This window comes from Petromyzon marinus, chromosome 47, assembly GCF_048934315.1.
Source record: "Petromyzon marinus isolate PM22_M1 ecotype Great Lakes invasive population chromosome 47, UKy_Petmar_22M1.pri1.0, whole genome shotgun sequence".
Taxonomy (NCBI): domain Eukaryota; kingdom Metazoa; phylum Chordata; class Hyperoartia; order Petromyzontiformes; family Petromyzontidae; genus Petromyzon; species Petromyzon marinus.
The window spans coordinates 6,655,203-6,667,294 of record NC_133713.1 but is presented as its reverse complement, the minus strand read 5'-3'; the positions used below and the strand labels follow the sequence as shown (position 1 = coordinate 6,667,294).

At 54.3% G+C, this 12,092-nt stretch overlaps 1 protein-coding gene across 1 annotated transcript in view; it reads right to left on the bottom strand.

Annotated features, from left to right (window-relative positions):
• LOC116952540 (insulin receptor substrate 1-B-like) overlaps positions 1-11,684 on the bottom strand; it is a 75,815-nt gene extending 64,131 nt beyond the window's left edge. Inside the window, exon 1 of the mRNA XM_032971972.2 lies at positions 6,872-11,684. Within this exon, the coding sequence (XP_032827863.2) occupies positions 6,872-11,045 (4,174 nt within the window). The 5' untranslated portion in view covers positions 11,046-11,684. The remainder of the gene's footprint in view (positions 1-6,871) is intronic.
• Between the last annotated feature and the right edge of the window lie 408 nt (positions 11,685-12,092).

Here is a 12,092-nt window from a genome sequence, read left to right as displayed (position 1 = left end):
ATTAATGTAGCATGTCATTTATCTATACTCTGCATGCGTAGTAAATTATTGTTTATTCAGTATTCATGAAAATAATAATCAATATTAATCGATTATCCAGTGCATCAGTACATACCTATAATATCATATTTCAGAGCGGTAAAATGCCCAACTCATCTCAAAGATTTGAATCCACAAACACAACTATGACAACATTTAAAATGAATACAAAAGCTGCCATTTCTCCCAATGTTTATGCCGATTGTAATGTCAGCGTCACCTCACAAGGCAAAATATTCTCTCGTACCACTCTCGCGACGCAGTGCAAGCCCCTGTGTTGGAGAATGGCCCACGGAAGCGGACAACGCAGAGCTACCTCTGAGATCCCTTCGAGCGACCTCTCATCCACAAACAGCAGAGGGCAGCAGTTGCCACTCGCTCTGCATATGACAGTGAGGCGACAGTTTCGTGTATGTCGTGGTTTGTATGTGCAGTCATTGGTGACCAGGTTTGAGAGCATAGACTCACTATACAGTTCTTGGGAAACCCGGTTTAATCACAGGTGGCTGCCTGGATTCGAACCCAGGTCCTCAACTGTGCCCACTGAGCGCTTTGACCTCAGAGCCACCAAGCCACCTCCTGGAATTTGATTTTCTGAATTTTGTATTATTATTATTATTCTCATTAACGAGCGTCAACAACAAAAAAATAGCCACTGTATTACAGTGTATACTGCTGCTGCCGTGAGTAACAAAGTGCTGTTGCTGAGAGCACAGAAGCCTTGGAACTTAACACTCGCCCTCAAACACACACAGTTTTATTGGCAGCACAGTTCAACTGTTCAGACCGTGTGATCAGCTGTTTGGCATGGGCGACGCGTTTGGCGGCTGTGCAGCGGCAGCTAATACATCACAAACTGATCAATGCCCGCTTGGGCGAAACCAACTACATATCGATAATTAAAGTGTCCCGGTAACTGCTTTTTATTGTGCACGCTGCAAAATCACACCGAGTGTCTCTTTGCAAAGAGCCACTGCAGCAGTACGGTCGTGTGCGCTGAAAAACAACAACATCAACAACAACAAGAAGCCCTGCCAACGATAAACATCATAAACGTGAAAGGAAAAAAAAACTTTCCAAACTACGATTGATTGATCTCTGTTGCGACAGTCGAAAGACTCGGGTATAATTTCGTTGTTTCCGTGAGTTTATAGGGTTACAGCTATGGGGCAATTTAGCCCAAGTATAGAGCACAGGACACCGCAGCTTTTGAACAGCAAACAAAAATCCTGCTCAGATCCGGAGGACTCACGTAAGCTCTCTAAAGCAGCTTACGAAGAGGCTGCACTGACGCCACTGTGACATCATGATAAATGGAGAAAGTGTATCATGCAGATTTATCCCTTGCATAAGAAGACGGACAGGCTGCTTCCGCACACACACACACACAAACGAATCACGCAATAATAGTCCCAGTTTTCTCTGAGCCCGAGTGACCCAGCCAGTGATCCAGCCAGTCCAGCCCAGCCAGCCCAACCACTGCCAAAATCTCAACAAAGAGAGCCAGTATTACAGCTCTTTCTGCATGTACTCAATAAGCCCTTTTCAATTCAACACCCAGGTTTACTGGCACACGTCCAACTGATACGTAAAAAATAAGACAAAGTTGAAATATAAGTTGCTTTCAAACGCAATGACACCATACCTTGTCATACAGTTTAACGGTCTTTCTGGCATGTGTAATGGCTTTTTATAAGCACCGCAATGATTAACGTGTTTTGGCGTGTAATTAAGCCACTACAAGTACGATATGTATACCTAAGTGTTTGGCTCCTAAAATGTTGGGGTTGTTTTTTATTTACGGACGGTTGCTGAACACGAGCCCAAAAAAGGCCCAAAATTCCAAGTTGTGGACAACAAAACAGCACCATTAAAATTGTAATAGATAAGGGTGAAGACTGTTTTCTTTAACCGAGCGAGGTCACCCTCAAGGGTCTGGGTAAAGAGACAATGGGAAGGGAGTTCTAAAGTCGAGGAGTGAGTGACTGGCCGAGTGTTGTGATAGAGTGGATGCGTAAATGAGCGAATTGTTTTGGACCCGCACACGCGTATTGGTGGTTGAGCCACAGTATGGATGAGACGAAAACTGTCGTCCTTGGAGTGCTCAACATAGGTGGAGGACATTATCGAGTGAAGTTTCCAGGAACGGTAACCGTAGCAGGAGCATTAGAGGCGTTGATCGGGAGATGAGTGGCTGCTGCTTTACTCTGGATTCCATCAGGTGCAGTGAGGTGGCAAGTGGGTGCTTCACACAGATGTGATAGCGGGAATCCAATCGTGGTACAGTAAATTAAAGTCGGAGTCATAATTCGTGGGAGTTAAAGAAAGGTTTGGAACCGAACATAAAACCTAGCTTTTTGGATGCAAATTTTGCCAGCTTTGTAATATAACCAATTCCAAGAGTTCATATAAGGTTTATGTGCCAAGCAGAATAATGGTTTTACTATGGCAAATAATAATTGTTGCTAAGTACAATAAGAGGAACTGAAGCATTGCAACCTACTGAGAAATAGTACAAGTTCTGTAACAGACATCTTAAGCACAGATCCTGGTGCTATACCATCGGGACCACAATACTTAGAAACGTTGGCTTAAATCATTAAAAGAAACTCCACGATATATTAATAGACAGAGAGAATGTGTTTGTGGATAAAGCAGCATTAGCTCCACACACATACATCTGGGTTACAGATTGCGTTCAGGACCAGCCTTGTACACTCAGGATAATGTCACTAGCCAAGACCACTTTCACGCGGTCAAATCACGGTAGGTACGATCCGGGCTCGAGTTCAAATATGAAGCAAAAACGTGCCCTCAATCCGGGACGAAATTACCTACAACGGTAGTCTAAATAAATTGTATCGGAACCCGCGGCCATCCCACAATGTTAGAATATCTCCCCACAAAAGCAACAGCCTACACCAGCTGTAAACCAGCACTGTCCTAGGACCCTAGCAGTGCAACAGACAGCATCTACGGTATTTGCCACCAGTGGGATACTTGCTGCAGATGTCCCAAGCAAACATCTTGTGCGAGTTACATCCAGTGGCAAACAAGGAAGGATGAGGGGGGGGCATGGTGAAGGTTAAGGCAGTTCAATCCCCTTGTCCACAAAACGCTGTTGTGTACCCGGAAGATTTTTTGTAATAATTCCAGTTGAAGCTGGCACGCGGCACGACCACACCATAGCAGAATAAAAAAAACACATCAAATGCAAATCTAGACCAGTGGGTGTATGGGTGGTCGACCGTTCTACCGAAGCACAAAGATCCCCCGTGTTGCCTTAACAGACCGTAGGAGCGAGTGCTGTTAGCGAGTAGCACCTATTAAGGTGGGCCATGGCACACGAGGGAGTGGGTGGAACAGCACGACGCCCGGTCGCCTTTGTCTCCCCAGTGGCGATGCTTACTACACACCGCACCAGGTACTCATTTGAGACCGAGTCGACCTCGGGGTGGCCCAGGACCGGTTCAAATAATCGCCGCTGGCAGTGGCCATGAGCGGGAATTGAACTCGGGACGCTGGGTTTGTGGCGCAGCACTCTAACCGCTACACCACCGCTTCCCACAATGCCACACAAAAGACAAAACCACACACACACACTAGTTTTGTGGTGACGCATGGAAGCCACTATAAGCGGCATCGTCAATGAACAGCGGTTGTTGCAGTTTTACGCATAGGGCAGAGATGTAATTAGAGGTACAAAATGTCCTAAACCTTTGTCCCCTGCAATCGGCTCTTCTCATTCACTTCGAGGACCCCTCAAAATATGTTATCGCCCGTGGCACATCAAAGCGCTCAGGTGGAGTCTGCTCGTTACGTGATTAATGATGTTGTTTACAGAAGACGAGGAGACATTTTGGGGCCCTGCCCTTGTGCGCTGCTCGCTACCAGTCATTGGCGTGCAATACTGGCGATTGAGAGTGATCATCCAGCAGTGACACTGGCAAAGGACTTGCGAGACAACAAATGACGAATGAAGCCTGTGGGACGACACAGTTACGGGGAAATAAAACACAGAAGGTGTATGCACAACAACACAACAACAACAGCGGTACTGTATAGGGAGAAGGCAGCAAGGTCCAACCTCTTGTGCAACTAACCATCTCTCCTGGGTGGTTGGTGGGTGGTTGGTTGGTGGTTGGTTGGTGGTGGCTAGGGATTTGTGTACAAACCCAACAACAGCAAAGCCACACAAACGACTGAATTCTTAAGGGGAGGGGGGGGGCAGAGAACCTGACTTTCCCATTAAGGCCCCCCTCCTCCTCCTCCCACCCATGACTAAGCACGCAAACATTCCAGTCGAGGTGTGGACAGTGGGAGGGAGAGCTTCTCACCGTGACTGGCACGTCCCAACTTTGTTGTTGGTGTTGCTGCTGCTGCTGCCTTTGCAACCGCCACAAACATCCGTCCCCCCAACCCCGATTTTAAGCGTTGCCAATATGTGGAGGTGGGGGGGGGAGAAGTGGGCTTCTAAAACCACGCAAACAGTGAATTGGCATGTCATTGGTCGAAGTTCGCATTCAAAAGGGACAAATATGCATGAGCAGACATCACGCCCCCTTCATATATCAGCCTCTCTACATGTGCTAAAATACACGTATTCCTTAAAACAACCCACGGCCGTGTTTACGGGAGTGCATAATTGCAGCGGCATTCGATTCTGGAGAAGCAAACTCCGGACCGGTTTCGGCATTGGTGTCTCATCAGCAGTGAGGCTTGCTTGAATCAATGCTGGTGAACTGTCGATCTGACAGGCAAGGTCCTCTCTTTCCCTTAACGATACGGGGTATCAGTTCCCCACAACGGCGCTCCTCGTGACTATGATGAGTTACACATCTAAAAGGGTTTAAACCAAGGAATTAGCGGAACGTTTCACCGGTTTTCTCGTACCGGCTTTAAGCGATTTGCGAGTTAAAACGCACCAAGGCATTCCCCTGTGATGTGTCGAGAGTTAATACTGCAACCTTAGCATGTTCCTTTCACGAATGTGGACGGATGATGACTCATGGGCCTGGACAAACAGAATGTACATATTTTGATAATCACCTTTTTTTTACCTTGTGGTCTTAGTCTTGTTTTATTTATCATCGATAGTGTACGGCACATCCTTTGTCTGATCTTACATCTACAGTAATTTGAGAGTCGATTTGTGTTCATATTATTTGGCTATTTCTGTAAAGTCACGTTGATAGGTTCAAAGAAAATACAAAAAAAACTACGACGTTTCGATCACAACACAAGCGATCGTGATCGAAACGTAGTTTTTTTGTTATTTTTCTTTGAACCTATCTACGTGATTTTACCGAAAGATCCAAAGAATGTGAATTCCTGCAGTCACGAAAGCTTTAAGTCAAGATTTAGTCGATTTGTTTTTTTACTCCGTGACACTTCCACGTGTTTGGGAATTGTTGTCATGGGCTGTACCTGCTTCGGATGTAATCATAATCACATCCGAAAGGGCACCCCAAGCGGCAGCCACCTGGCCTGCAAGCCGCAACCAGTCTACATGTAGTGGGCGATGACTCTTTAGTATAATCCCAACTGAGTCATTCGCGGATAATTTTCGGATTTAGGTTTGTTTGTGACGCAGATGCCCCTTAAACCAAAGATCGTAGCCTCGATGTGATCTGCTTTTTTTTTCCTTTAAATAAACCGCGCCTGTGAGTTGTCTGTTTTTCACATCCGAGCAAAGCAAACCAAAAAGCTGACAAAATCCTCGAGGCGACAATGCCCTCTCTTTTATTGTTGTTTGCAGATCGATCAATGTAGCAACGTGATCAGTCGTTGCTCGTCTCGAACAGCTTTAAATAAAAACTCTCGGGACAGACGGCGAAAAAAAGTATACTGCAGGGCTATTTTGAGCGCAGAAAACGAGAGATATGTTAATTTAATTTCCATGGTGGACTCTCAGGCTATCAGATACTCCGGTTAACAAGGATTGCTGCCTTATAAGATTTTATAGCGTCCATAGAAATCCTGACCTTCCTTTCCTCGCGTTGCTTTGGCAGTCAAGTAAAAATATAACAAAACTGCGGGCGCCACTTACATTCGTATCATGGCTGGGACTGAGTGGTCAGAAATAGCATTGGCTGCTGCTGCCGTGACATGAATATTATTGGGACAGCGATGGGGTTTTATTGGAACATCGAGTGTTGGATGTGACCGATACATCAGCGCAATAGCCGACGAGTCGGCGAGACGCGATCAGTGTCGGCTGGTGCCGCGAAACCAGATCGAGTGTTGCGTTAAGAGTTAATGCTCACAATGACTGGATTTCGCAAGACCGTAACTATTTCTGTTAATTAACACATGCACCACAACACAGGCGCGCTTTGATACACTGAGATAGAGTGTCCCCCTTGGTAAATTAACATAGTACAGTTGTGAAATTGCTGACGATTACAATCCTTTGCCGTGACAGCCGGCGTTCGGTCGATGGCAGTGCACATTTCAGAAACGGGAGATTTGTTCAAACGCACGTGAAGACCACGGTGAAATGGTTACGTACGGCGCGAAAGAAGTTCAACATAAAGTGCATACAATTCGCTCGGGCCAAATCTAAATAAGGCATCACGCGACGTGTACAGTGTCGTACGTTCTCGTCTGAGTTATCGCTCGGATCGGGCCCCTAAGTCCTGCACACATTCAATTGCGGCGCGACTTAAACAAAACAAAACACGACTGCTGAGAAAGACAAACGTGGAAACCTTTACAATCCGTGTACCGTCCCACAGTTATCGCCCATAAAACCCTGGCATGGTGTTGCGAGCGCGCGAGAGAGAGAGAGAGAGTGGCGAGTGTGATGCGATGGGACGTTAGGTTAACTCACTCTCTTGGGCAGGAGGACACGCGCCATCGGAGCGGGCGAAGTCAATGCTGGCGTAAGCTCCAGAATCCACGGCGCCTGTGCTGACCTTGGCATTGGCCCTTGCCCCGTCCAGGCCAGCAGTAGAGGCAGCGGTAGCGGCGGCAGCAGCAACAGCAGCAGCAGCTGCCCTCTGGCACTCTTCGCTGCTCAGTTCCAGGGCGACGTAGTTGAGCCCATTCTCGAATCCGGACTCTCTCGATGTGCCGCCGCAGTCTGCCGAGTCCCCCGCGGGTCCTCCTGCGGCGTCTTTCAGGTAGACGCTCTCGAAGGAGGCCGAGCCTAGGCGGTTTGCGTCGCACGAGAATGACGGCGACAGCAGGGAGGTGGACGTGGGCATCGCTGGGGATGCTCCTCCCGATCCCAAGGCAGCCGAGGCGGTGGTCGTGGACGAAAACGTCTCGGAGCTGTGCCTCCTCCTCCCCTGAGCGTCGGCCCTGATGACCTTCGCGCCGTGGTCCGGGTTGGGCATCGGGTAGGCGGCAGTCATCTGGTCCATCAAGGACAGGCGGTTGAGTCTCGACGTCGGGCTGGTGAGCCCCTTGGAGCCCTCCAGGTTGGAGTGGTTGCTCGGCGGGCTGAGAGGCGCCGCGCTCGGCACCGTCACGCCGAAGCGCATCTCCGTGTAGTCGCCGTCCGTCTCCTGCTCGAGCGGGGCGCACCCGCGGCCCATGTGCAGGGACGCGTAATCCACGCCGACGCCGACGCTCGGATTTACTCGGCCACCGTAATTAAGACCGCCGACGTTCGAGGTGGACATATAATCCGAGCCTGCGTTGCCGTTTTGTACGGGCCTCGCTCCGTAGCTGGCCCCAGCTGGATTAGCCCTGGCTGCCGCAAGTGGACTCGCGACCGAGGTTGCAGCAGCGGCTGCTGCTGCTGCTGCGTTGGTGGTTGTTGTGGTCCTGCCGCCGCTCCAGTCGGGAACGACGGAGTAGTTTGCCCGCACGGCGAGACGCGTGGCCGAGCTGAGTCTCCGCTGCGCGTCCACCACCGCCTGAGCCGCCTGCACGTCTCCGAACTCGATGTTCACGTATTCCCCCGGGCTCACGGGCTCCGCCGGGCACTCGTACGTGCGGGGAAGTGTCGAGGACTTGAGGCCACCTAGGGACAAGCGCGTGGGTCTCACTATCCCCTGCTGCTGCTGCTGCTGCTGGACCTTGCGAGGTTCGGCCTTCGTGATGCCACCGCCGACCCCGCTTGCGGTGGGGCTGCTGCCGCTCGCCACCGGCTGATCGGGGTCGTGGCCCAGGCTGTCGCTGCTCGTGGAGGACGACTTGTCGCCTCCGAACAGCTGCCTCTCGGTCAAGTTGCCCGGGCTGAAACGTGCGCCGCCGCCGCCGGCGGTGGCCGAGGCAGCGGTGGCTGCGCAATCTCCATCCTTGCGCAGTCCCGGCTTGAAGGAGCGAGGCAGCGAGTAGTAGTAGCAGCTCACTTTGGGGGGCTCGGCGCTGGTCGGCGTGAAGAAGTAGTCCGGGGGGGTGCCTGCCACCAGGCCAGGCGACATGTTCATGTACTCGCAGCCTGCGTCTCCTCCGCCCTTGCCGTCGGCGCTGCACACGGACAGCTTGGAGCTGCTCCACATCTTCATGTAGGGGCTGCACTCGGGCGAGCAGCTGCCGTTGTTGGTACCAGGAGACATGACCATGTAGCCACTGGGGTCGGTGATCTCCTGGCGCCGCCGCGGGTTCACAATCTCCTGCGGGGCCGAGACGCTCTTGGGACTCATGGGAACGTAGTCGTCCGAAGGACCGCCACCGGGTGCGCTCAGCGTCATGGAGGAAGAGGTGGCGGTAGTGGAGCTGGAGACGATAGACTGCGAGGAGGAGCACGAGGAAGATGGCGAAGACGTCGGGACGGGAGCCACGCCGGGCGACATGGGCATGTAGCCGTCATCCTTGCAGGCCGCTCCGGGCCTCTGGCAGCTGCCCACGTGGATCTCCCCGTAGTCCTCCGGGTACGAGTGCTGGAGGTGCGCGGCCTGCGAGGTCTGCGGAGTCGAAGGGCCTGCCGGGGGCCTCGGCGAGGCGGAGCGCGACGTGTAGCTGCTGCCCGTGTAGCTGCTGCCGCTGCCGCTGCTCGTGAGGCTGCCCGCGTTCATGAGCGCATAGTCGTCCAACGGCTTGCGCTGCTGCTGCTGTTGGACACCGGTGGTGGACTGCGCTGCCGGCGGAGGAGGCGGAGGGGGCGACGTGCAGGAAGAGTAGGTGCGCTTACGGTGGACAACCCCGGCTAGGTCCGACGTGCCTTCCGCGCCGCTCGCATTTTCATCCTGAGACGCGCGCCTGGCTAGGAGGACTCCTCTGTGGAGCTGCTGTTGCTGCTGCTGCTGAGGGTGGTGGTGGTTGTGATGATGGTGGTGTCCATTTTGCGCGCAAGACTTGCCCATGCTGATGTAGTTGTTGACCTGTTGCTGATGCACGTGGTGATGGTGGTGGTGGAGGTTGTGCCCACCGTCGTCTTGCTCCTCGCGGATGGGTGGCGGCGTGCGGCTCAGAGACTCGGGGGTGGCGCTCCTGTGCACGAGGCCCTGATGTCTCCTCGCGTCCACGGGGCTCGATCCGTACTCGTCGGACGAGGACGCGAATCCTCCGTCACTGGGTGAGCCTGACGCCGATGCAGCGCCGCCGCCGCCGCTGTTGACCTTCACGTACAGCAGCAACAGGGCGTCGCTCGCCGAAGACCCCCGGCCGCTGCTGGGCCCCGAGGAGGACGGCGAAGTGGACGACGCGCAGCTCACGGGGCTCACGGCCGACGACGGAGGCTGCGACGCGCCGGGTGCCGGCACGGTCACGTAGCGGCTGTGGATGGGGGCCGCTTGGAGGCGGGACGACGTGCGCCCGCCGAGGCATCCCCGGATCCCTTGCTGATTAAGCTGCTGCTGCTGCTGCAGGCGAGGAGGCGTGGGGCTAACGCTCACGGGGCTTCCGGTCACCGAACTCGGCCTGGACGTCAAGATCGTTCGCTCCCCTTCGCTCGAGGTGCGCGCTCTGAAGTTGTGCCCGCTTGCCGCTCCTCCAACGCCTCCGTTGAGCGGATGCCTGCTGCTGCTGCTGTGGCTGATGATGTTGGTGATGGTGGTGGCGGCCGCTGCCGGGTTGTTGTTGTTGTTGCCGCCACCGGCCGGAGAGGAAGCCCCCTGGGTGCTGTTTGCGCTCTCGGTGCGCGAACGACGCGACAGGCCCGTCTGGCTGGGCGGGAGGCTGTTGAGGTGGCGTCTGGGCGGCACGGAGATGGGGTTCGAGCTGCTGGCCGAGTGACTCTTGCTGCGCGGGCGAAACTCGGAGAATTCGCTCATGGCCTTCATGGCCTCCAGGATGGTCTCGTGCATGTTCTGCGCCACCACGCAGTCCTCCACCTGCATCCAGAACTCGCCGGGCCCCGTGACGGCCGAGCGGCCCACCTCGATGAAGAAGAAACTCTCCGAGTGACCGCAGCGCCGCACGTTCATGAGCTGCAGGGTCACGTCCGGCTTCTCGCTGTTGAGCTTCACGAAGCTGATCTTGCGGCTCGAGAGGCACAGCCTGTAGACGCCGAACATGCTCCTCGTCTGGCCCAGCCCGCGGGGCTTCAGGTTCACCTGCCACACCTCCTTGAAGGCCGACGAAGGCGCTATCGCCCCGTAGATATCGTCGCCGGCGTGTGCCGAGCCTCCGCTCTCACCGCCGCTCTCGGCGTGAGGGTACAGCGACTGCTGCTGCTGCTGCTGCAGCAGCTGCTGATGGGGGTGGTGATGGTGATGATGATGGTGGTGGTGGTGGTCGCTGCACTGCTGCTGCTGAGCCTTTCCACGCGCGTGCAGCTCGGTTATCGCCCGGTACCAGGCGTCCTGCTCATGCTCGTTCTCCGCCGCCACGGCCAGGTATTCGTCCTTGGTGTAGAGAGCCACCATGAATTTGTTGCGCGCGTCGGCCCTCTTGCTGATGTTGAAGCACGAATCGAGCGACACGGCGCGCTTGGGCGCAGACTTGTGGCGAAACTTGCGCTCGCTCTCGTAGTATTCTAGGCGGCCCGCGGCGCACGAATCGTCGGGAGCGCGCAGCACGAAGTAGCGCTTGTGAGTCGTCTTCTGCTTGCGAAGGTATCCGCACTTCAGCACGTCCGTGGTGGACTGCAGCTCGGGCGGTGGATTGGCCATAGCTCGATCTGCGCTGTCCTTTTTTGGGTTTCCCACCCAAACCCAAGCTCGGTCAACGAGCGGATGATGATGATGATGATGTGGTGGTTGATGGTGAAAACAAAAATTATAGTCCACCCGTAATGGGGTTTGCTGGCTTCGTTAATGCCCCGCCAATGCGAGCGAGAACCCGTAGCTATTCCTCCTCTTCTTCTCAGCAGTGGCAGTAAGTAGCAGCAGCAGTAGTAGTTGTGAGCACACGTTAACGGTGTGTAGGTAGTAGCAGCTTGAGTGGAGCGCACGAGACGCATGCGCGCCCTGCGTCGCCTCCAACTCTCATCAGAGAGTTCCCACCTGTGCCGTGTCGCCCACCCCAAACCTACAGAGCCAACGCACTAACACGGGCAAACCCAGTTACCTACCCACGGTGGCTAGCAAGTACGTCTCTCTCTGTCTGTCTCTATACCCTTAGGCAGACAAGGTACTCGGCCATGCGTGCGCTTCTCTTGACTGCTCCCCCCCCCTTCCCCTGCTCCCTTTCGTCTTTGGCTCGCGAGTGGCGGAGAGGCTGGGCGAGCGCGGCAGAAATCACCAAGCGCCGCTCTCTCCCGAGGACGCAACATTGGAGCAAAACAACATGTGACGCGGGTGCAGGGCGGACCCCTGCGAAGACAGGCAGGGCCCACCTCCCCCTATCCCCTCCTCCTCCCCTACCCCCCTATCCCCTCCTCCTCCCCTACCCCCCTATCCCCTCCTCCTCCCCTACCCCCTCCCCGTGCCCTCCCGCCCCATTCCTCCCCTCCCCATTCCTCCCTACCCCCCCACCACCACCACCAATTCCTCCCCACACACCCGCGAGCAACGTCGCCTTCCGATTGGCTGGCACGTATCCGCTTTGATCCCACCGCGCGGCCAATGGGCGCGGTCGCTTTTTGCTCGTGGCGTGTTCGCTCCCTCCCTCTCGTGGTGTGCTCTCTCTCGTGGGGTGCTCTCTCATGGCATGCTCGCTCGCTCTTTCGTGGGGTGCTCACTCGCTCTCTCTCATGGCATGCTCGCTCGCTCTTTCGT